The sequence below is a fragment of the Sylvia atricapilla genome, chromosome 10 (genome assembly GCF_009819655.1).
Source record: "Sylvia atricapilla isolate bSylAtr1 chromosome 10, bSylAtr1.pri, whole genome shotgun sequence".
Classification (NCBI taxonomy): Eukaryota; Metazoa; Chordata; class Aves; order Passeriformes; family Sylviidae; genus Sylvia; species Sylvia atricapilla.
The window spans coordinates 21,798,606-21,824,344 of NC_089149.1; the positions used below are offsets into that span (position 1 = coordinate 21,798,606).

The window sequence follows — 25,739 nt, forward strand, 5'->3', positions numbered from 1 at the left end:
TTCAGTATGGAAATACTGGAAAGTCCAGAAAATTCCCTTTCACTGGGAAATTGCTGGAACATCATGATTCTTGGTTCTACTAAGTGCCACTTGAGCTGGGAACAAAAGAATTGGTCAGGAAATCAGAAACTAAAAGGTTAACTTCTGATTTCCTACAAATACACTCTACAGCCAGGAATAAACAAGTGCCAGAAAAGGATGTGGATGGGAAATAAAGCAGAGTTTGCTGCAGTTCCTCCTCACTCGGCTCCTTGTTCTGCCTGAAAACGCTGCAGCCATGTCCTGACTTAAGGAACAAAACCTTTTTTGAAAATATTTCCAAGAAATACAGTTGTCTTTTGAATGCATTTTAGAAAATACAAAGTTTAGCCACCAATTCAGATTCTTTCTGCAGGCTCATGTAGCTTAAAATTGCCTTTGAGTTTGTTTAAAAAGGAAAAATTGGCAAGCACTTAGCACGTACAAAAGCTTTTGGCAGCTTAAAAATACTGTGTAAAGAAACTTCTCAGTGGTAGATGGTACAAACTTTTATGTCAACTCACCTCCAACATTTCATCTGGGCAGGTCTGTTTTGGTGCATTCTTCAAGAATTGGCTTTTTTTTAAATAGTAAAACATTTCAGAATTACATTTTATTAACTAATACTTACATTTTCATTTAGATTCAGAGAGGACAGGCTAAAACATATTGGTCTAATTCCAGGCTTGGATTCACTTTTATATAAAAAGCAGAACGAAGGACGTGCTAGTAAACATTTTTATTATTTCCCAGTAGTTTTCAGTTCAAACTGCGTTTATGAGCACTCTGCATACTGTACTGCATTCTGCATTCCATACCTTCTGCTAAAATATTTTGCATTTACAGATGAGTTTGAGGAATGAGCATGCTGTCTGTCAGAGCTGCTTGGTCAGAGGGTTTCCGAACAAAAGCAGGTGACAGATGCACAAACACTCCAGTCATGAGTCCTTCCCCAAGTGACGTCTTTGCTGCACTGTCAGCACAAACAAAATCAGGTGCTACAAGGGGCAAACGGTCATCACGAAGAACCAGATGCATCATGAACAACAAAATACATTGTGCATCTGAAATACTGGAAAGTGCAAAGCAACAGTGATCTTTTTTCCTGCTGGATGCACCAGATTGAAGGTTAGGATTGCTTTCCCTTTATCTTTGGCACATGTGATGCTCACATTCATCTGGAGGATGTCTTAGGGAGCACATGTCCAATCCCTGGGAGCAGACAGCAAACAAGGGGCTTGGGTTCTTTCCTAACAGCCCAGTTAAAAGATAAAAAGAGAGCAAACTGTAAGGTTGAAAGGCCAGAGGAACTGGACATTCCTGGCAAGAAACAAGCTATTAGGTAACTGCTTAGATCACTGCACCTCCTTAAGGGCTGTGCACTTGCTCAAAACCAAAGAGCTGACAGTGGTCAATAGCTGGAGGAACTGGAGCACTGCAAAAGCCAACCAGAGTCACAGCTGCAACGAGCAAAGTCAGGCTCAAGCCCCACCAGGCAGGTGGAGAGACCAAACAGGCAGCTGGATGCATTCTCTGGGGAGCTCTAGGGAGATGAGAAAAGTCTCCTCAAGCTCACTGGAGAAGGGGTTAAAGACAGGGAAAGGGCTAAGGCACTGAGAAGAAAGATCAGCTGTGTGAGCACTTTTTATTCTTTAACTTCAAGTCATAAAAGAGAAGGATCCAAAAACGAGAAGGAATAGGCCGAATTCCAAGAGCAGTTTCTCTCAAGAACTTCTCTGTAATCTCATTAAGATCAGATCTCCTATAGTGATGGCTGTAATGCATGTTTGCACATAATTTACTAATGGCAGAAACATCTCAGATGGGGGAGCATCTGGTTCCAGGAATCTACATTTCGGTAATTAATCTCTTTACTGCTAAGGCTTATACTCTGCACAAGCTAATTTTAGCACATAAGTCACAACCTGTGGAAAACATCAAGGTAATAACACCAAACCTTGACTTGAAACAGAAAGTTTGAGTGATTGGTGGCACGATGTTCAGCTCTCAGCATCCTCTTTTCAGAGCCAACCACTGACTGATCCAGCAAGGCCACACACATTTTCCACTCTAACTTTATGATTTCTTTTTTTGGGGGAGAGAAACATGCAAGCAGCAAAGAATTAAACTTCTGATCTGGTTTATTGCTTTAAGTCAAAACCTTATTCTGCTGGATTTGCACACATTTAACTGACAACTGGATCTGGCCGACTTATCTTCATGCAAGTATCAATACTAACGAAAAGAAAATGAGCACAGCAGTTGACAGATGAGAAGTGAGGAAAAACAAACACCAAAGGCATGAAGTATTCAATTCAATTGGCTCTATACACTGTACTCAGAGTGATCCCTGAGGCAGGAAAGTCCAACAAACATCACAATGGCTATTTTTCATCGAAAACCACACACAGAGAATCTATTATTTTTTAAGCTAACCACAAATTGGCAATAATTATTAACAGACAGCAATTGTAAAGTAAGATATTGCACACAGTTTCTTTCTGTTTAGACAGAAAATAACACTTTGTTCTGTAGAGGCACCACATTAATAGGATAATAAAAGTACATTTTTATAGAATATATTTACTTACAGAGTTTATAACTGAGCCCCAGAACAATGAAGCAATCAGTTTCTGTCTGACTGGAAATGTGTGCACACATGTACAGCAACCACACCTTGGCACAGGAAATCATGGCCCATGGTCTGAGCCAGCTTCAGCTGGACTCGACTTGGCATAGTGCCTTGAGATGATGTCAAACCCTTGCCACCCAAAACATCCTGAAGTATTCATGTGACTTGCTTTTGGATGCTGAATCCTAGTCCTTTCACTGTTGTGAAATATTCCTCAATATTCCTCCAATCACTAATTCAAGCTGGAATCCTTAATTATTCAAGGAAGTGATTTGAAAGCTGAAAGCCCAGGAATAGTTCCTATATTTCCTTGACAGTCCATTTTCCTTCATCTTCCTTAGCTCCAAACACTCTGAAAATAACAAACATGTTCTTATATCCCTGAACAATGTTACTGCAGGTAACAAGAGTTCAGTTCAGTACTTCAGCAGGTAATTTAATTTTTGTTTTACTCACAAAAGCAGAGCTTCCAGTACCAGCTGACAGTCTCAAATGAGCTCAAATGCTGCTTGGACATAGAAATTAAATCCTGTGTTTTGCCTTTGCAAACCTCTCTTTGGTCAAGGGAACCTTGAACCTTTGGTCAAGGGAACCATTTGCCTGTGTTTGTCCAGTTCCCCTTCCACTACAGGAGCTATTGCAAGGTGGAGCTGGTCTGTATTCACCCCCACAATGACAGCAGTCATCTGACAGCCATGAAGCACTGCTGCCTTTCATCAAAACCCCGTCTGACTCAGGAAATGTAATCTAGAAGTCAGAATCTCTTGAGAGGTTTTGTGAAATCAGGTAGGAATTCCCCTGAGATGGACAGAAAAAAAAAAAAAAAAACCAAGAACAAAGCTACCCACACCAGGTTTTGCAGCACACAGTTGATCACACCTAATTTTACACCGCAGGTGCATCACAGTATCTACTCATCCATTCAACTTTCTGCCACAGCTGATGGTAGAATGGTTGAGCAGCTGCTATGAGGAGAAGTGACTCCTTTTACCACACGATCTTTGCTGCCCAGAAGTTACTGGAGAGGTTACAGAGCAACTGAGACTTCCCATACACACCAAAAACAAATAATTCTGATGGAAGATTATGAAGCCTGGAGATACAGGTTCAGAGATATATCTCTGTCTCTCAAGAGCAATGAAACATTGCCTAATGCTTTTGTCTGCAATGTGTGGTTTAAATAAACTGGTTTATTTAAACTAGGTTTAGAACAAGTGTATTAAGATTGGTGTTGTAAAGGCAGAAATTTCATGGAAGTGAGAAATATCAGGAACAGTTCTGTTGCACTCCATTCAGATTTCCAATCCATGCAGGGGAGGGGAGTGGAGCCTATTTGTGTTGAAGTCAAAGGAGAAGATGGTTTTACACTTTGTAAAGGAGGAGATAGAAGAAGGGCAAGGGAGGAGAGTTTAATATCAGTCAGGAAGAGGCATAATCACTCTGAAGTAAGACCAAAGCTCTTGAAAAAAACAAGGTGGGAGGCAAAAGCAGCATTACAATATAATATATCAACAGAGCAATCAATGGTGGATAGCTCTCTAAAATCAAATATCTGACCAAAGTTTAACAGCAGTGTGCCTATTTAATTTCAGATGAGAAGAAATGACCATTTCCCACTTGGCTTCTCTCTCATCACTTAACTCTTCCTCTCTTACACACTGTCTTTGCCTCAACAGCTCTCCCTCCCAGCAGCTTTTACTTTGGCAGTACTTTTAGTTGGCCAGAGTTCTCTGAGAGCCCCGGTGTCTTCACGGCTCCCTTCTGCACTCAGCATACCTCTTCCAGGGCACAGCTGCTTCCAAGCTAAATCAATATCCCCATACTTGTGGCCACAGGCCTGAAATGGACTCTGGACTCAGCTATATGCATTTAAATCCAGTTCAGTGCTACTCAGAGGATTCTGTATTGACAACAGTGGGAAAAATAAAGCCCAGCCCGGCTCTCAGGAAGGCCGCCAGCAGTAAGAGGCGAGGGCTGAGGGCTGGCACTAATACCATTTTCTGAAAGCATGAGCTTAATATACTGTTCCTTTGTGCTCGGCTGGAACCAGCTGCAACTCCCCCTAATTCAGCCGGAGAGACCCAGGCTGCCAGAACCTGGGCCAAGGACAGTGAGCGCACGTCCAGATGTAAGGGCTGCTGCCACCACACTGCCACTGTGTCCCTGCTGCCACCACACTGCCACCACCCCTGCTACCACCACGCTGCCACTGTGTCCCTGCTGCCACCGTGCTGCCACCGCCCCTGCTGCCACCGTGCTGCCACCGCCCCTGCTGCCACCATGCTGCCACTGTGTCCCTGCTGCCACCGTGCTGCCACTGTGTCCCTGCTGCCACCACACTGCCACTGCCCCTGCTGTCACCACGCTGCCACTGTGTCCCTGCTGCCACCACACTGCCACCGCCCCTGCTGCCACCACACTGCCACCGTCCCTGCTGCCACCACGCTGCCACTGTGTCCCTGCTGCCACCGTGCTGCCACTGTGTCCCTGCTGCCACCACGCTGCCACCGCCCCTGCTGCCACCACGCTGCCACTGTGTCCCTGCTGCCACTGTGCTGCCACCACACTGCCACTGCCCCTGCTGCCACCACGCTGCCACCGCCCCTGCTGCCACCGCCCCTGCTGCCACCGCCCCTGCTGCCACCACACTGCCACTGCCCCTGCTGCCACCACACTGCCACTGCCCCTGCTGCCACCACATTGCCACTGTGTCCCTGCTGCCACTGTGTCCCTGCTGCCACCACGCTGCCACCGCCCCTGCTGCCACCATGCTGCCACTGTGTCCCTGCTGCCACCACACTGCCACTGCCCCTGCTGCCACTGTGTCCCTGCTGCCACCACGCTGCCACTGTGTCCCTGCCGCCACCACACTGCCACTGTATCCCTGCTGCCACCACATTGCCACTGTGTCCCTGTTGCCACTGTGTCCCTGCTGCCACCACACTGCCACCGCCCCTGCTGCCACCATGCTGCCACTGCCCCTGCTGCCACCACACTGCCACTGCCCCTGCTGCCACCACACTGCCACTGTGTCCCCTGCTGTCACCATCCCTGCTGCCACTGTGTCCCTGCTGCCACTGTCTCTGCTGCCACCATCCCTGCTGCCACCACACTGCCACCGCCCCTGCTGCCACCACACTGCCACCGCCCCTGCTGCCACCCTCCCTGCCAGCCAGAGGCTCTCCAGCTGCCCTGCCCACGGCGGTCAGTGCTCCAGCTGCAGATCCCCAGGGAATGCTCTCGCTGGTGATGCAGTGCCGACACCTGTGCTGTGCTGGGACTGTGAATGGAGCTTCACAGGGGGATTTCTGCACTCCTCTGCTGGACAGACTGCCTGTGCTGGCCCAGCCTGCCTCCTGTGAGCTACGGGCAGTGACAGTGCTGCTAAACTCAGCATCCTGTGATTCTATGAGTCATGCCCAACGGAGATGGGCTCCTTGTAATGGAGCATGGGACCACCTTTTTCTCAGCCGAGACACTGCAGCAGGTTGTATCACTGTTATCACTTAATTTCTGTAGATATTACCTATCAACCTAACCCACGCCCACAGCCTGGTGTCAGTACAGTGCCAGCAGCAGCCACACATCCCAGTACCAAAACCTCACTGGGGGAAGCAAAAGACCAAAGTATTTGAACAAAGTCATGAGTCTGGAACTCCTTGTGTAGCCCAAGATGTGCATAAAAAAACCCAGAGAACTACACTGAAATTATACCTAAAGGCTGCTGGTTCCAAATACACAGAAGCATGCTTTATATTTCTATCCAACACTATACTGCCTACTGACAGCGTGAAAGAAAATACCTCTACTAAATTCTGTGTGAAATGCAATTCAAATCAAGTTTCCAGAACTTCAAAGATATTACTGTGGTTGTTTTAGGTGGTTCATCCTGTGTCTAGTACATGGCATTTAAATCTATGTTAGTATCTGAATTATCATTCAGTTTATTTTTTCATTATAATTCATTCAAGTATTTAATTGGAGAGGAGAGATACAAAGAAATGCAAAATCTGTGCTCATGGCTGACTTGGTGTATGAGCACATCATACCACGTACGGAGCTTCAGGTTACTACAACGACAGCTCCTCCAGTTCCAAAATCCCAGATTAGACAGATCACTAGGATCTTATTAACTCTCCTACTTTCCTCTGTATGATGGCCCAAAGAGCAAAATGATGAAGGGAAATACAGAAAGATTGCATCTGCTAAAGCCCACGAGTGCTGGAGCCCTGCAGAACATCACAGACAAAACTGTGACAAACCAAGCAAGTGCATGCATAGCTCTGTCTGTACATGTGCCTGTGACACAGCACTGTGCCTGCTGGTGGCCAAAGCCTGAAAAACCTGACTTGTTTTTTTCCTGCTTTTCTTGTGTGGGTTTGTTTCTCTCTTTGTATTCTTGGCTTTAATCAAGTTCCTCTGCCTTTCTATAGGTCAATTTTCTTCTCTCTCAAGTAGTATTTTCAATACACATCCTAAATTGGGATTTTTGTCAAATGCATAAATCACCTTCCCAAAGCACTCCCAAGGACTGAGACTTACAGAGACTTTCTGTGGCTCTTTAATTTATATCTTACTCTTTCAGGTAGGCATTACTTACAAATAAATAGCTTACTTCTCTCTTTTTTCCCCTAGAAAAAAAAAAGAGAATAGATTCCTCACATTAGGAGAATGTTTTCATCATTTTATTGCTTTAAGCCCACACTCTTCATAAGCTGTCATGAAAAGTTTGGTTAACACATTCATAATAAATACATTTCACACACTGTCACACTGTATTCGTTGCTGCAACACTAATAAGAAGTGAAAGCAATATAAAACATTGCTCAGAGTACCTAAGTCAGATGGAGAAGATTTGCTCAGTGGTAAAAGGCCATTTTTAACACCAGCTTTTTTTGAGCCATATGCATACACTACGTGGTACTGCAACACTGAAGAATGAAAACCAACCCACGTTTTCTCCTCTCTGTGTAGAAGAAACTCTACCCAGAGCCACAGCTGCTGTCTGAAGGGGTAAACGCAAAACCAGACCCAACATCCTTCTGAGGAGCAGCAAGGGACACTGGTGCCCAGGGGAAGGGCTGGCAGTCACTGCAGTCACTCACAGGTCTGGGGGGCACTGGGACAGCACACAAAGAAGCTGCAAAGGTAACAAGAACAGTGGCCAGAATTACTCTGAAGCAGAACTGCATTTTGTGCATCACTTACTACTTCTCCTCTTTACACTCAAATGTTATTCATTTATTCAAACCTGGGCCTGTTTCTGTTCCTGCTGAGGTCAAGTGCTGAAGTGGAAGTTAAGGTCAAATAAAGCTCTGTATGCTTATCGTTGCTTAAAAATGTGTCACACACTGAAGCTTCTGACTTGAGCTAAGAAGTCATGAAAATTTTGAGGGTTTTTTTTTCATTTTGCAGCTCTGGTAAGCTTGCTTTGCAAAGACAATTCCTCCTCCAGGACACTCCAGGAAAGGAACACACTTCTGCACCCTGGGTTGAGCCTCCAAAAGGCACTGCAATTCCCCACCATTTGAGTATACACAGACACATTCCCACATTCAAAACCAGTAAGTTATTAGTCAGAGATCCTGTAATTCCTAGAGTTGCCACCCATTGATAGCACTTAGATTGTACAGACCTTCAGGAGAGAAATGCATACAAATGAGATGAGTGCACTAAATTATTTCAACTGAAAGTAGAAAATTAACACAGACCAAACAACAAAACTTAAGGAAAACAGTTCTGGAGGTAAACTTCAATAGTAGATAATGGAAAATTCTCAAAGCCATGTTTTTGTTCTCTCTACTGCTTTTAGAATAAAAATCAATTTACAAACTAAGTGGCCTGAGAAGCAGCTTGGGCAGCATTAATGAAGTGAATATTGCTGTGTTCAAGCTAATAAGTCAGCTCAAGGTGCATGATTTTCTTCAAAATGCAAAACATTTTTCACATTTTTATACAGTTTATTACCAATGGCAGGAAAGCTAGGGTGGTGGAAAGTAGGATCATATCCTCAAATACACTTTGCTCTTAATCACACAAATCTCAGCTGCCACAGTTTGTAATGTATCGCATGAAAAAAAAACAGAGAACGACCTACTAGATAAAACTCAACTTCAAGTCACAAGTTCCAAATGCAAACCATCATCTGGAATGTTAGTGCCCCCCTTAAAACACCAAACAGCTCTACATAATCCATGTACTTCTTTTTCTTCCTTCAGGCATCTTCCTCTTCTTCTTTTTGTTGTGGAAACACCATGTACAGCCATTTGCATTCACTCTAGAAAGGTTTTTAGTACTTCAAATCTCACCATCTCATAGACTTATTTTGAAAGCCAGTTCTTGCAGACATGCCCTTAAAGGTACAGAAAATAAAGGTCTATTAAGTCACTGTTACTGAACAAATTGATTCAACTTGTACACCATATTAGAAGTTGTTTGGACACTTACTTTGCATGTCTCTGGCAAATTTCAGGATTTCATCCAAGAGAAGATGACACACGATAGTAATTGAGAGGGAATTTACAGTTTTCCCTTTCTGACATCTCTACCAGCTCTGTGGATCCAGTCAAGATCTAAAACTAATGATTTATCTGTCTTGCCTAAGGGTAAAGCCAGATTCAAACTAAAAAACTGAAGAAAAAAAATTCTCTGAATGAAGACATCAATCCTCACTTTCTGCAAGGACCAGAATGTTAGAAATACCTGCTGTGATGCCTAAAGGCTTCATACATGATTAGTAGGTAGCCATTAAGGAATAGCTGGAGGCTGTGCTTGGGACTTCCTTTCTTTTCTCATAGAGCATCACCCACAGCATCTTCTGTTTGGAGTGCCACTGGCAAAAACAATTCCTAGAAGAATACTCTACCAGGATGTTCCTCTTCAGTGACTAACAATGGAAAATGGGGCACATCCCTAGAGCTGTTTACTTGAAGCATTTTAGGGTAGACTGCTGTTCTCTCTGATTCAGGGTTGCTTTCTGTATCAAGGCAACACCAAGATGTTACCTTTGCTACACACAGGACAGGCAAACTTGCAACAACAGACAGCAGAGCCTGGTGTCTTCACAAAGCTGTTCAAACAGAAGGCATGGTTTATCTCCTGAAATCAATACCAAAGGCTCCCACTTTCCAGTCGGGCACATACAGGCAGTTGCACACAAGCTACAGAGAGGAAGCCCATTTCATCTGAAGGCATAAAGAGACAAAATGCCAGATCTTCAGCTGCCAGGAGCCAAATGATCACACCCAGGCCCATCAGTGTACTTCTGGTATTCTGCATTTTGAGATTTCCTCACCTCTCCTCTCAGGCACTCCAATTACTCATTACCCTCACACATGAGCACTTGGGAATCTTCTTTGGATGAGTTTAGCTCCTGGCACCTGCACAATGTGCATAATGACATTGGGAACCAAACACTCTTTTGCTCATCTACATAGTTGCCTCCACTGTATTATCCAGACATAATCCTCAATGATCTATAACAGACTCAGGGGAAAAACTAATTTGTTAGGCCCTTAACGTGTTTTATTAAGGCTCAGTAGCCTCCAGCTCTCTTTATCACACTGCTCTTTCAAGTAACATGAATTCAGGTGGAAACAGGACCATCCATTCTGCCACAAAGTGCTCTGAAGCAGCACTTTTTTCTCAGCTTGCCAGGTCTACACATCATTCCTAAGCCTAACTATAAAGTTTAATGGCAAATTCATTTAGATATTTACATAATTAACTACTTCAAAACAAAATCATGGTAATAATACACATCCTGAAGAGAAAGATGTGCCCAAAGTCAACCTCTGCCCAGCAGCTTTCTTCCAAAGCCCCAGCCTCAGGACAGGGCTGGACCACCCCTGCTCCTCTTCTCAAAGGGGCTGAGAGGGAGAAAATGATCCCACAAAGCTCCTGGGGAAGGGCAGCCTTTTGGCAGGACAAACACCAGTGTACTGACCCCTGACACAGAAAACCTAAGCCCCTGTTGGTACAACTGGGGGATGTATTTGAGGGGGTCTCAGAGCCCACATCCAGCATCAGGTAACAGACCATCTTGACCAGAATGCTTCTCCTTCCACAGCTCCCTCCACACTGCAGGGTAAAGCCACACTTCTCTGACAGCCAGGGACCTTTGCTCTTGGAGCCCTGATCTCACAGGACTTACCACAATGAAGCACAACTCAAGCTGCTGATGAGTATTTCTGGGTTTGGCAAGCTTGGCACAGTGTTTGCTGCCACAACACCCAAGACTACCCTTTTCTTCCAAGGTCTGAAACAAGTTACACAGATGACCCATACTCAGATGTGCTTCCAGACATTTCTCACTTCATCATGCTGGAAATTACTACCAGGAAGGAGACATCTATTCATTTAAATGTTGTTGAGGTCATTTATTTAACCATTACGTGGAAGAAAAAAAAAAAGTTTATTGTATAGACATAGATAGTTTTAGAGCAAAAGAAGTTTTAACATCAGATTCACAATGATGAAATCAATTTCCTTCCTCCTTATGACCATGCAACTCCCCTCTGCACTGGATAATACCCTCAGCTGATACATCAAGCATTTCTGAGATTGGGTCCTTGCTACTATCGTTGCCATGACTGCACCACACACCTCTCCACGGGCAGCAATGCTCTATTCAAAACAGCTGCTCAGGACAGTTATTAAATTATCTAATGTTACTCTTTACCACTAAGTTACAGCCCTGTGTGGGATCAGAGTATATATGATGGAAGTGCACTTTGAACTTCATCAAATCTCTACCACTTAAATGATATAAGCAAGTCCCCTGACAAACTGACAAAAATACTATTTTTAGTGTCTTAGTAATTTCTACCAAGTGAGAGCCACAGAGTAACAAATCATTGCCACCTCAGATGCAAACCACTCCAGGGTTCTGGAAATGCTCACCATATGTGTATTTGGCAAAGAAGAGCAGTAACTAGGCAGTAAGTGTATTCCTCATACTGAAACAGTGATTTATAATCAGGAACAACCCTGTCACTTATTTCTAATAAACCTGCAGTGCTTATTATATTCCCATCACAAAAAAAAAATAAATTCAGGAAGAAAATGACCCCTCAAAGACCAAGAGCCTTTCAAGCCCTCCTTCATCAAAGAACAGAGGCAACTCTCTAAACCAGAAAGCAGTGATCTAGCAAACATTTTGCTGCTGCAAATTGTTTGAAGCAAAGATATATGGGAGTTTATTTGCATATAACTTAATATGAATTCCAGTTGCATCCTGGGTGCAAGTAAAGATTTTTTTGTTTTGTTTTGTTTGGCTTGGCTTTTGAGTTTGTTTTTGTTTTTATGATGAACAGACTTAGCAAACATTTCCTAAGCTGTCTGCTGCCTGGAATTTCAAGTCTGAGATAAAACATAACCACGCTACCGGCTCCAGTGCTGCCTACCTCACAAACAAAACCCACCAACAATTAAATAACAGAACAATTACTTTACACAGGGCTTATGTGCAGCTTAGAGCATCACCTATAAAGTAACATTATAGACAGAGCAAATCTACCAGCAAACACCCGAACTGACAAACTGCCTGTCAATGTTCTCTACAAATATATATTCAAAGGAAAAAAAATAAATCACATAACATCTGTAATTCTGTCACCTCTCTCTTGATTAAAGCATACCATACCATTATGATGAGAGTCCTGGGTCTGCTCATTTCATCATCGCTATCCAGCGGCAGAATTTCATGTGACAACTCCTCTCGTCGCCGGCGCCTGCAGATATGTGGACAGTTCCTCTGTACCACAGAACGAAAGGCTTGGAGCAGAACAATGCTGGCAGCACAACCCATATCTGCATCCTGAAGCCTACAAAATAACTTCTATGTTTATGCTATGTTTGAAAAACAGTGGCTCCTTGTCCCTGAAAACAGCCTACAGTGCAGCTGCAGCCAGCTCGCTCTCCAATCGCTTCCTTGAGCTCTGATCATCTGATCACAACCAAATAGCTTGGATGCAGACAGAGGAAAGATTTGATCCACTGAAACAGAAACACACGCAATATTACGATGCTTTCCTCTCCCTCCCTCCCTCTCTACTCCTGAATTCGCATGAGAAAATGCGCTCCCTCTCTCGTACAATTATCCGCCTCCTCCGAGTCCAGTTTCATGGAACTGAAAGTATTAAAATTCCCAGTTCAAAAGAGCCAGCTGTTCATTTAAACACACACAGAGGCATCCACAGCAACTGGCTGGATCAGTTTAAATACCTTTTTAAAAAAGCCATACATAGCAAAAAAACCAATATGTGGAAAGTTATTAACTCTCATTATCAGCACTGCTGGGTTTAAAACACTTTGCCTAAGGGTTCTTTACCACACATACACACAGAAAAAAATAAAGCTCACAGAGGGATTTGGGCTACAATGTTTTCACCACTTCTTGCAATTTTCTGAAGCACAGCAAGTTCATTTGAGTCCTAAACGTAACAAGTGGCAAAAAAGGCAGAAATCTGTGTGCTTCATCCAGCTCACACTAAAACAACTGTGGCGAAGCAGTAGCTCTGAAATGCCTCTCAACAGTGGGGCTGTTCCGTGTCCCTGCACACAACCTTCTGCCTTCACAGAGAAACACCTTTACACCTCCAGAGGAGCACACAGAGCTGACCTTCCCAGCAGGGTGAGAGGGGAGGATTTCTGTGTGTTACCAGTGTTGGGAGAAGCAGCACTGACAACTTGCCTCTCTGGCTCCTGCCTGGCAAGTCACTCAAAAAGCAGGCAGGGATGCTCGGCAATCACATGGCTGACCTGGAAACACAGCAAGCACTAATGGCAGAGGGTGTAAGATAATAGCACAGGAGAGGAAGTTAGCACTAAAAATACCTACAGAAAATGGATTTCTCCTACACATTAGGAAAACTAAGAATTTCCAATAGGGTTTCCAGAGCAGCTGCTTTTAAGCTAATACGTATAACTGTATTATATGTGCACCCAAAACCATATTTACCTTGCATCAAAAGGTTTTCATTTCTAATGAAGGCCATGAAAGTTTTGTCATCAATTCCCACGGGGGCATAATCAACTTTATAATGTCTGTTAATGATATATTTGTAAATAATATCCTCCTCACAATCTCAGCCAGGAACTGCACTGAAAACTTTCCATGGAAGTACTTTTTCTGGGCTTAAGTAGAGTTTAATTGCTCAGCAATTTGGCAAAAGGCACCATAATTCAAATTAAAGCAATTCCCAGAAAAGGTAAATCCTTTAGACCTGTCCTTTAACAGCAACAAACTCCTCACCATTATATCTTACCTTTACTCCTTGACAGCAAACACCTTTAAGTGCATGTGGAAGAGAGTGAGCAGCACTGGCAGGCACTGCCCAGCCTGACCCCCAGCCCTGCCAATGCACCCACGCTGCTCTTCCCCCTCGGATCCTCGTGGCAGCCCCTCCACAGGCTGGTGAGATGTGCCTTGCCCCCAGCAGCAAACCCTGCACAGGGGGTCTCCTATCGTGTTTGTCAGCCTGACTTTCCTAATGGGATTACAAGGGCACAGTGGCACAGCTGAGAACTCCTGCACCAGTTCAGCAATCCTGCTGCTGCAATTGTTTGTGTTTTCCTCAGCCCCCTGCCTACTGCAGAGCTGACACCTCGGCCCACAGACGATGCACTTGGCAGTGGGAGAGCTCCATTCCTGCCCCAACTCCAGCAGCAGCAATAAGGGCCTGGGTAACATCTGTTATGGCAACTGCTCTGCTACCTTGGGGGCTGCTAACACATCTCCTATCTGCCTGTTCAGCATCCTCCTTCACTCACCAGTGCTCAGCGGGGAGAGCTGGCAGCCGTTTTTTGCAATTTGGTTTCCATAGTGCAGCCCAACACTGTCGCACATGTGCGCGCACGTGTGTATGAACAGCACCCTAGGGCTCCACCCAAAGCCTCACTTTGTTCTCACTGCAGAATCCCATTCATTCCAGGGGTCTTTGGATCACACTATGCTCTGCCAGCGGCCTTATAACTTCATTACACTGATTGGTGGATTAAGCTATTATTAGATACAAGTAGAAATGACACAATCTTGGCATTTCAGCTCTTTTGAGAGAGAAATGACACTTAGTCTGAAAGCAAGTAAACTAACAAGCCAAAGCCAGCTAAAAGTAGCCTCCAGCTCTTGATCAAAATTCAAGAAGTGAAAAACAGCTAATGCACAGGGGAAAGGAAACCACTGAGGAGCTAAAAAAATCCCTTCTGTTTTAAGGAAATCTCACAGAGGCATGATCTATCATGGGAAAGGAAACCTCCCAGCCCACTAAAAATGCCTGGACACACACAGAGTATCAACAGCTTTGTTTTACAAAGGTAGGGATCTCATTAGCATACATTATGTTTATACACCAGTTATCAACAGTGTTAGTTACTCTGACAGTGAAGCATTCAGCACTATTTTGTGTTAATTAGCACTTTAATCCAGAAACAAAATTCAGCGAAACCCCCTGGGAAGCAAAATACTCCTTTGTGCAAGCAACTCCTTAATTCCCCACTACGAAGATTTGGCAGCAATGCTGGGCTAAGGAATATGCACGCTGGAAGCCTTCCCCTGCCCACTCTCACTCCAGTCTTATCCACCACTCGTTTTAGCTATGCTATGAAGACATGTAACACCAGCATGATGGTTTATGGGGACAGGTGGGAAGGAGGCCACTAAAGGCAACTCAACGAAGAAAAGAAAAAAAAAAAAAAGATTGCATAGGCAAGACAATTGTTTTAACCCAGAGAACTTCAGTGACCCAGTGCTCAGCAGCTCCCGGGGCTGGGTCTGTGTAGCAGCAGAGCTGTGCAGGAACAGAAGTGAGTCACCCTTGCCATGTCTTATAAAGTCCATGATAAGAAAGCAGAGTTCAAAGTCATCTGTACCCTCGAGCTTACAGCTATTTCAGCCTCAGCTTCCACATGAAAGAGATGCCAGCTCTGCAAAAGGGCAGCCAGGGCCTGAAGAGAGAAACCCTCTCTCACACTAAGTCTGTAGCAGACAGTAAACTCCTTCTCCTCTGAGCACTGGGTTATTTCTCTTCCACAGTATGCCTCTATTTCTGTAGGCTGCAAGACTTTCTAAAGATGCTACCAAACATTTTGTTATGCACCTATTTCATACCTCATTAGCACACCACATTAAAAGCCGTTTTCCTTCCCACAGCTTATTTTATTCCATTAATTTCCCTTTCTCTTTGTGGCATTTGAATTCCTGTGATCACAATAAACAGGATACAACTTATTGGTATTTTGGTCTTCAGCCGAGGGTTTTAAAGGGGAAGGCAGAAAGGCAAGTGTTGGAGACGATCCTTTAGTGAGAGGATTACTTGTCAAATTCAACACTGATCCTCCTTCCACCCCCAAAGGAGGCTGCGTTCTTCTCAAGCAAGGAGGATGGCTGCAGGTTAGAACCCCATTTGCCATGAGACCTCTCAGCTGACAGCATGGCATGCACCATTTTGTTTGGTTGGCTTTTTTAAATCTGGAAAACAAGCCTGCCTCTCCATGGTATTTTTGTGTGACTGAGAAGCTCCACAGAAGCCCTTGAAGTGTGACAACCCAAAAGCAGCAGTGGCAGGTGAGCACAGGAGCCATCAAAATGAACAGGAACACGCCTGGAACTGCTTGCAGCAGTGTGTTTAGCCTGGCCCACAGAAGCCACAAGCCATTAGGAGGAACTAAAGACAGCACAGCAGTACAGACAATAAGAACTCACTGCTACAAATGATAAGGCTCATGCCACCATTACAAATTACCAATTCCATACAAATTACCATTCCACATACATCACATCCTGGTACAGATGATGAGCACATAAATAACATAAGTGGCCAGTGGCTGGCACTCACAGCTCCACACATAGACCCACAGTTTATAGTAAAACTTAAGTTAGTCCATACAAGTAGCAGATAAACATTGGAAGCAAGACATGGCAACAAAATTACTGTCTCTGCCTTGATGCAAATGAGGATCACTCACATTTTGGAAAGCTAATATCTCATTTCTCAACACTTAAATATTTATCACCCACCCTTTCAAAACAAAAAGAGCTGATACATGGTTTCTTAGCAAAGCTCTTCGTCTCCAGTAATTGTTTTCATAAAGGCTTGGAGGGACTTGTAAAGAAAGCAGAAGGGAAAAAACACACCCAAGTTTGAAAGACTCTTACGCTCTGTTACTTCAAAACAAACAGGAGGATCCTAACTGGCCCAAGGAATCAGGAGACCCAGATCAGACAGGTGCAGTACTCCAAGAGATGGTCTTCATGGCAGGCAGCTCCATGAGACAAACCCTCATTAATGGGGCGCCTTTTCCTTGCACATTTTATTCATGAGGAAAAGCTGTAAGTACAAATACCTCAGTATAAGCTCAGGTCTTTCCATGCACTTTGTTCTTATGACTACGGCCTTAAAGCAGTGTGGAGGACACCATGAGAGTGGCATCTCTGACTGCCACAGAGGCAGCATTTCCAACACACCTCCTGCTCTCTGTCTGCCCCCACTGGAGGTCTGGGGGACTATAAGAATCCACCTTCTCTTTCCAAAAGTTACATCCCAAACTTTTCACCTGCAGCCCAGAGGCTGACAGGAGGCTGTGCAGGGCTAGGCTGACCCACTGCTGCCATGTGTTTTGAGGGAGAAGAAAAAATTGCTTTAAAGGACACATGGGGATCTCACACTTACTTCAAAGAAAGCTTATGCAGTCACAAGTGCCACGTGCCATAGCCAGCATCTGTGCCTTCCACTCACAGCATACCCTCTTGCACTCATTCCAGAACATTCGTGCACTGTATCCCCAAGTGTTACTGCAAAAATGGTTAACTATCAGAAACACTGAGGTCTCACTGAGCAGAGGGGGTGACTAAGAGCCAGAATACGCAGGCTTTCTAATTCTTTAGTTTCCACCAGCTGCTCCCTAGTGACCCAGGAAAGCAGGTATTTACTGCACCAACTGGCCAGCACAACTCCTGAACGATTTGCAGCTTTTTCGTCTTGAATTTGTTTCCTTCCCCCAAAGTCATCCTTGACCGACACAAACATACATACATACATACATACATACATACATACATACGCATTCATAACATACGAGTTGCAGCAAGTAAAAGCCCTCGAATGAGAGCGAACAGTTGTGACAGTGTAGAGGTGCCCGAACCCCCCAGGAGCCCGTTTCTCCCCGAGGCAGCTCCGGGCAGCAGGATGCTCCGGGGCTGGAGCTGGCAGCAGCCAGTGTCGCCAGGCTGCGATGTCACCGGAGCGCACAGCGCGGGCGGCTGGCACCCTCTAGGGAGTAACACACGAAAGGCCAACTCACAGACTCCGGCTGAAAGGGAACAGTCGCTGCAGACACGGGAGGAAATGAAAAAAGCCACACAGGCACGGAAATAGGCTTCTCATGACCGCCTGTGCCAGTGCTGCCTCCTCGTCTCGATATTCCTTTGTTCTTTCGTGCCGCTGTCTGGTGCAAAGTGTTAAACACACTGGTGGAAGACCCTCAGTCACCAGCACGTGGCCAAAATACAGGTTTCCCCCATCAGATCTTACAGCAGATGGCATCAACAAATTGCAACAAATAAGCAATCAAAGTGATAAAAGAGTGATGTAAGGATTTTCAACAGGCTGATGACAAAAGCTGGTCTGGAATCCCGTATCTCTGAAGCTTCAACCTCTAAAGAGGTTTCTCAGAATAGTCTCTTTACATAAAAAGTGAAATAAATCTGTAATCTGCATGCAAGTGGTTTCCACATTCTTATTTTCAACTCAGGTGAAACAACCTGCTGATTTTCAAGAAATTCCTCACTTTGACAGGTAGTTTTCCACAATTACAGACTTTGTGAGATCAATGGGATTATTCTTATTCAAGTAAAATGGAGAACTGCAACCCAAAGGCAGTGATGAAAACCTCCTTATTTCAAAGCACTTCAGTGGCTTCTGGATGTAGCAGGAATATTCCAAAAAGCAGCTAACAGCATTGTTGTGGTTTCCTTAAACATGTAACAGGAAGAGAAATCTTTGACTTCAAACCAGGAAAAATAACAACTTACAAAGCAAATGTTTGTTTGTTTTTAAAAGGAACTTTTATTATCCCATAAAACTGTTGGGGAATGAGCTGGAGCTACCAAAACTCATCTTTTCTTTGGCACACAGTTAAATAAAAACACAACGCATTAAGATAAACTCTGTGAAGAGTTTTCACCAGAAGTTATAACCCTGGCTGAGCTCACACTTCTAAAGCAAAGATTTTACAGATAAGTCACAAGGGGAAAAAAAATCAGCCACTACTTCACTGGTTCCCAAAAAGAACTGGTAGCAAATTATTACCCTCTTTCAGAAAGATACACACCAGCTTCCAAACAGCCCCTCAAATGGCATTATCAACAACTGATCCTGTTTCCAGGTGACCTCCATTTCACTAGCCAATGGAAGAGGGTCTGAAAACCAAAACTGGCATAGAGGAAAAAAAAACCAAAAAAGACCACAGTGCCTGGTTTTCACTCTAACATGTTGGTTGTGTGACATCCCTTACAGCTGAAACAGAGTGCTCCTCGTCAGTTACCTGTCACAGTCCAAGATCTCCACGACACGAAGAAATGCCAAAGCTTTTGGTCTGGACGTTTCACAAATCAATTTTAAAGAACAAAACACACCCAGCTGCATGGGAAGATGTAGAAGTTTTCCCCACAAAAGAGCAAATGCATTCTCCATTTGCTGCCCTGGCACCAGCCCTGACACTTATGGAAAGACTGGAAAGAGAAGCAGGCAAGTGGGGAGAGCAGGCAGGAACATCCCCCAGCCAGCCCTCCCAGGGCAGAGAGGTCAGCGGCCACTGACGAGGTTTTAAGAGCAAGAAGTGGGTTTGGATGAGGTGTCATTGGTACAGCAATGTTCTCTATGCTGAATGGCCTGAACAGCCCCGTGGTTTAGTAAACTACCACTTCTTCTCTAAAATATGATCAAAGGCCTGAAAAAACCACTGCAAAACCTCTCACCCACATCCACAAACCTTGGACAAGAGCCACAGAAACCTTTATTGCTGACATCTCATCTTCAGGATGTGCAACCTATTCTCTATTTCTGTAACAGCCACAGCTTGCCATAATCCAAAACTAGCATTTCTGTTCCAATACAGGCTAGAAATACAGAGCAAACACAAATAGAGACAAAGAGAGACTGGAGCTACTTTCAAAAAGATCACTCAATTCTGGACTAAAGCAGAATTTTAGACAGTGATATTCTGGTAGAAAATGCATTTCTTATTCTAATTTGCCTCCACTCCAAGCCAATGACATCTTTGTATTTACAACCCAGCTAACAACAATAACAAAACCCAGAACTGCTCCATAACCAGAGCACTTTAAGCCTCTATCTCTTTGAAAAGATACCTCTTTTTCAGGTCACAAGAGAGCCTGCAAAGGAAGGTATTTCTTGGCACACTCCAATCTATTCATACACTCCCTTTTGTTTTCAAACAACTCACTTGAATAGGAAAAAAAGCAAATGCCTTAACATTTGAGGTAGGAATTTAAATAACATAAATGAATTGTTTTATGTAATGTTTTTCATACTGTTTAACAAAGAAAAAACTACTGGTTTGCAACCAAGAAAGAGTGGAATCAGGTATTAAATGAACAGGTCAGCCTTCATACACAAATGCCACAGATTACACAGTACAGGTCTCAATTCAGACCATACTATATAAGCTAGAGAAGCAGGACTGTATTGATTGCAAATGTAGACACGGTAAAAACATTTTGAGAAATGGAGTGCGGAACTCAGTGGCAGCCTGGATGGCATCTTCCCCTCAGTCACAGCCTTCCAGCACAGTTTCCTATTCTTCACTATATCAGTACTTAGAAAAACTACCTGGGAGCTGAGGATGGTTCTTTATTTGTCTGCATGAAAAATGAAAAAGAACCCAAACCCCACCATTTTTTCCCTTGCAGATGAAGTCAGGCCAGAGATATACAGTCACTCATCTCTTGGCTCCCACTTTTGATATCCTTCCTCTCTCTCAGATGCCAGACTGACATTACAGAAGTAACATCCAGCACCTTCTGCCTCTGAGTCAAGACTGCATGTGACAGAGGTCAGCAGCAATTCCCACCTGGCTCTGCACACGCTCTTCACAGAAGGCTTTTGGATTTCCAAGCTAAGAAAGCCCTTTCCAAAGTCCCTTACAAAACTAATGGGCTATCCCAGGGAGCCAGGAGTTTAGCTGCCTAAAGCATTCTAAACTGATTTAATAATTTTTAAATTAAAACATCAAATTACTTGAAGGTAAGAATATCTACTGCAAGCTGGGCAATGAGCAGCTGAAATCAAAGGAGGAAGAGCTGGAAGCAGAGGCCAATACCAAAAAGATCATCAACTACCAATATGACACCAGCACAAGCAGAGTTTAGTATAGTTCTGGATATCACGCCAGGTACCTCTAGCAAAGGGAATACTTACCCTTCTGTGTTTAATAAAATAATGACATGAATATCCTGCTGAGACATCACTGAAAGGACATGAACAGGCTTGGCCATGTTCAAGAATGAACCAGCAGCAGAACAGATCTGCCAATGTGCCCAGAAAATAACAGTGGTTGCTGTGTCCAGTTCTCAGATTCCCAGCACAAGTCCACGGACACAGAAGACAGAGTTCTTTTCTTTGCAGGATCACCAAGACAGACTGAGGCTGGAGGAAATGCTGAGAAAAATCCCTTTGCCCATCCTTAAGAAATGAAGGCTGATAAAAAACCTTGCCAGTCTACACATTCTCAGAGGGTATAGAGGAGAGAGAGGCTTTCCACAGAGACAGAGCAGCAGGGGATGAGACACAACGAACAGAACACATGTAATAGTGGACATTTCAATTAAATACTGTAACACAAACTTTTAACCATGAAAGGTGGTCAAACACAGGAGCAGGGCACCCTTGGAGAGTGGACAAGGCCCTGAGCAACCTCTCTGGAACTTTGAACAGGGAGCTGGACTCGACAACCTCCAAAGTTCTTTCCAAACTGTTACTCCATGAACGTGTAAGAACACGGCTCATTCAGCCTAACAGAGCAGAGTCTAAATTTATGCCCTCTTTGGCACAGCCCCAAACACAGCCAAAGCAGAAGCCTTAAACCAAAGGCTAGAGGAGATGAACTGGCCATTTAGGCCACACAATTTCTCTTCTCACAAGGCTCTGTTTCTAGCCTAATCCAGAAATGAACAAAAGAGGCTCCCAATCAGGCTTCTTTCAACTCTAAGTCAGTTGTACAATCCCTGCTTATTATTTCAAGGCAATTTCACTTTGAGGCATATGCAAAGAGTTCAGCCAGGAGCAAGGAACCAAAAGGAACAATCTCATTCAATTTCCGAGCGTAAGCTTCTACAGCTGCAAAAGGGAAAATTAGGCACAAAACGCGGACAAAGTAAAAAAAAAAGAAATGCAAAGTAAAGTCTGTACATATGGGGCCAGCAAAAACTGTGTTGTCTCAGGTGCTGCTCTCCCTTTACCCCACTCCCCAAATACAGCAGCTGCAGATTTATCCTTGTATCTGTCAGAAAAGATCCCACAAGGAGAATATGGATTGTTTCCACTAGCAGTATAAGGCTTCAGATTCCTTTTTTCTTATCAGTGCCAAGAATCCAAAATAAAGAAGCTAAGAGCTAGGACTCTGAAAGTTTTTAAGGCTATAATATTACAGAGCTGTCTTGATTTTTTTTTGTTTGTTTCCATATTACTCAAAAAACCCTACCCAAATCTGACAGGTCCAGGGGCAGCCAGCCAAGGACCTTTTCCCTGTTTGATCATGTCAAGTATCACCTAACCAGGACACTTCCTGGGCTAAAACACACAGGGCAAATTCTTAATTTCTACAGAGAAATCCACCTACTTAGAATCCTGCTGCCATAAACATCAGCCCTCACAAGACAAGGGAAGGGATGTGTGTGTATATATTGCCAGATACTATATAAGAGAATTTATCCTCTTGATTACAATGTGGGGCTGATTTGCCCTAAAACCTTTCCTTTCTTAGCACATGTAGAAGCTCAGGGAGGCTCACATTCCTCCTGCTTTACACCAGCCAGGAAGCCCAAGCTGCACAATGGAACAGTGAGACCACCCAGACAAGAGCATGGAAAAGAGACAAGGTCCCTCAGACCCACAGTGCTCACTGGGATGTTGTCACCCTCTCAGAAAGGAGCAGCTCCAACACAGCTCCTCACACCACACCCAAGGAAGTGCCTGGAACCCACAGCTTTGCCCTTATCACCGTGGAAAAGAAAAAGCACCCCAAAAGGCAAAACAGAACACACCAACCCAATCAAAAAGCACCCTGCCCCTTTTAGAAATAATATTGCTGGGCTTTTGTCACAGCACAACAATGTGCTCACTATATCAAACCAAGTAACAGCTATTGTAGCAGCTAATGAGTGACACTGTCCCCTGGACAGCTTTTCTGTACGACATGTGGTTTTCATTTTCTGTCTCTTGTCAGGATTTCTCTCCCTTTCTTTTATTTGACCTCCAGAAGATAATAAAATCATACAAAATCTAAAGCTAACGAACCCTAGGTTTCTGGTATCCATTAACATTCACATCCACGAGGCTGTTGATTCAACAAAATACAAAATAAGCAAAACCAGGCCAATTTTAAGTTGTTTGGCCTGTATTTGTTAAGTTCTAACACAGTCTCTATAAACATATGTCTTCTGGTTGGTATTTCAGGAAGAAATCCTTAGAAGAATAATATTTTGATTAGTAACATGTGTGTTTTGAAAGACTAATACTGAACTCCAAGGGAGATTAAAATATGAGTAGAAACTATGAGCTAAATACACATATGTGCAAAGAGCTTTCATTCTCACTGACTGAAAGGTCTGCTTACAAGTAATTTGTTTTTATTATTAAAGTCCTAATAGCCTATGTTATTGATTTTTTGTAAAATTAACTGATATTTATGAAAATATTGTGTTCTTACAGAACCACTTCAGAACATTACCTAAAAAAAATACCTAGTATATAACAGAGGTGACGTCATTCTCTAGATTATTATGACACATCTCAAATGAACTTCCAAAGGAACTATGTACCAAAGTATCTAAATGTTACCTCTTCTCTTTTTAGTCTTTCAGGACTTCTCAATCAAGCAGGAAATAGAGATCAACCAGGGAGTGTTTTTCATGAAATCACAGTTATTTACACACTCACAAAAGTATTGATTTACTTCAGGACATCAAGCAGTTCCCTGTTGGCAACAACCAATTAGGTTTTTAAATAGATAACCAACTTCCCAGACCACCCCCTCATTCTTCTGCCACAGCTGGGCATTCAACAGGGTTACATTCTTAAGTAGCTCCAGCAGAAAAAGTGCAAATGCCTAAGTAAATGATTTAAATGTTACAGAGTACACATGGGAACTTTACCCCAGAAGATAGTTTATAGTTGTTTTTTAAGGAAGCCAACAGTCTGGTTGTCTATGCTACCAAAGCTTTCATTAGAACAAGTGATATCCAAGTGAAAATAGGATGGAAGATGCAGATTCCTTTTAAACACACTCCTTTTTCACACCAAGGGAAAATATTCTCAGCTTTCTCTTACAATTCAGATGGAAATTGAAACGCAGAGATAGCAATTGTTCATTTCTGCTGAAATTCACTCCAATATATAATCAGCGCTCTAATTAAAGTTAACAATCATTTATCACTTTCTGTGTAATGTTACAATTATTTCATGGTAACAGAGAGTTGCAGCCAACAGAAGAGCTCTCACCTCGATGTCATTGATGCTTTTGTCAAGCAGCTGAGCAAATTAGGAGCAGTTACAGCGAAATACCAAACACACACTGTCAGGCATAAGGGCAGACTTGGTTACAATCGCCTCACTCTCGATGTAGTAACTCTAAATTCAACACGACTGCTCTTCACTAAAGATCAGGGCGGCAATTGACTGAGAGACCGCTGGGGCACAGTGTCACCGGCATGCACAAACACCGCGAATGGAAGCTCCTGCATTTCCAGGGACACACCTCGAGGTGTCCTCCACCCAGCACAAACTGTCTGCGCATCTCAGCTCTCTGGGAAGCAGCACCCTCTGGCTTTCAAATCTCAGCTATCGGCATCTGATTTGAAAAAAACCCACAAGTCTAAAAGCCAGCCCCAAAAGACTGGTGCACCCTGACAGGAATTACCACCCCGGCCAAAACATCCTGCTGAACCAGTGTGCACATGACTCCAGCCAAGAGGAACAGGCAGGGGAAAGGTTAAGAGAGGTTCACCTCCACCACACAAGTTTGGGCTGGAAGGGACCTTGACACCCCTGTGGACAGCACTTGCTTGGGGTCTCAAGAGATAAGGACACAATTCCTCCCAAGAAAGTAATGGAGAAGATGGACCCATCATCCTATTCCAAATATAAATGTATCTGGGGACCTGGGAAGTACATCAAATGGCACTACAATTATTCCTTGACTTTGGAGTGCTGAGGAACCTGGCATCTGCCTATGGCACAGGACTTCAGGAAGCTCTAACCTGATCCAGAAGAGCAAGCCACATCAGTGTGAGCCCATACCTTAAAGGCAAATCTAATCTCACTTTCAAACTTGACTGTGCAGACAGAAATCTGAAGATGTTACGGTGCAGTCAAAAGAATTACAGCACAATTCTGTATTTTTTTTAATCAGAACTTGTTCAATCTACTTAAAGGAACAGCCACCTTTAAATTTGGCTTTCACTGACATTGTCTATCCCACCGTAACAACAAATGCTGAAGCCCCAGATGGGTTAATATTTATGAGAAAGTCAACAGAACATCAAACAGAACAGGAAACAGGATTTCCTGCCAAACTGTCTAAAAGCAGTCATACCGTTAGCAGTGCACTCTGCTGGCTTTTATTCCTGTTATCTTACAGACAGACATGAAAAAGCTAAAAAATCTGCTAAGCTGAGCCCAGGATAACAGCAACTAGAATGCATTATTCCTTAGTCATGGCTCAATTTTCATTTTTTTTTTTTTTGCACCCTTATGACAGAAAAAAGTACTTGTTAAATTGACCTTGTTAGCTAATGATAGCAGGATGTGTTTGGCATACTGGCTCTGGGGCATGTCTGGAGCTCTGACACTGA

General features: G+C 43.7%; 1 protein-coding gene across 5 annotated transcripts in view; it reads right to left on the bottom strand.

Moving 5' to 3' along the window:
• Nucleotides 1-25,739, bottom strand: part of DOCK10 (dedicator of cytokinesis 10) — a 142,424-nt gene that overhangs the window by 110,448 nt on the left and 6,237 nt on the right. For 4 of the 5 annotated variants that reach the window (XM_066326273.1, XM_066326272.1, XM_066326276.1 and 1 more), the window contains exon 1: nucleotides 12,294-12,458. The exons of the other annotated variant lie outside the window; for it this stretch is intronic. In XM_066326273.1, coding sequence (XP_066182370.1) covers nucleotides 12,294-12,458 — 165 coding nt within the window. Of the gene's footprint in view, nucleotides 1-12,293; nucleotides 12,459-25,739 lie in introns of those variants that run through there. 5 annotated transcript variants of the gene reach the window in all.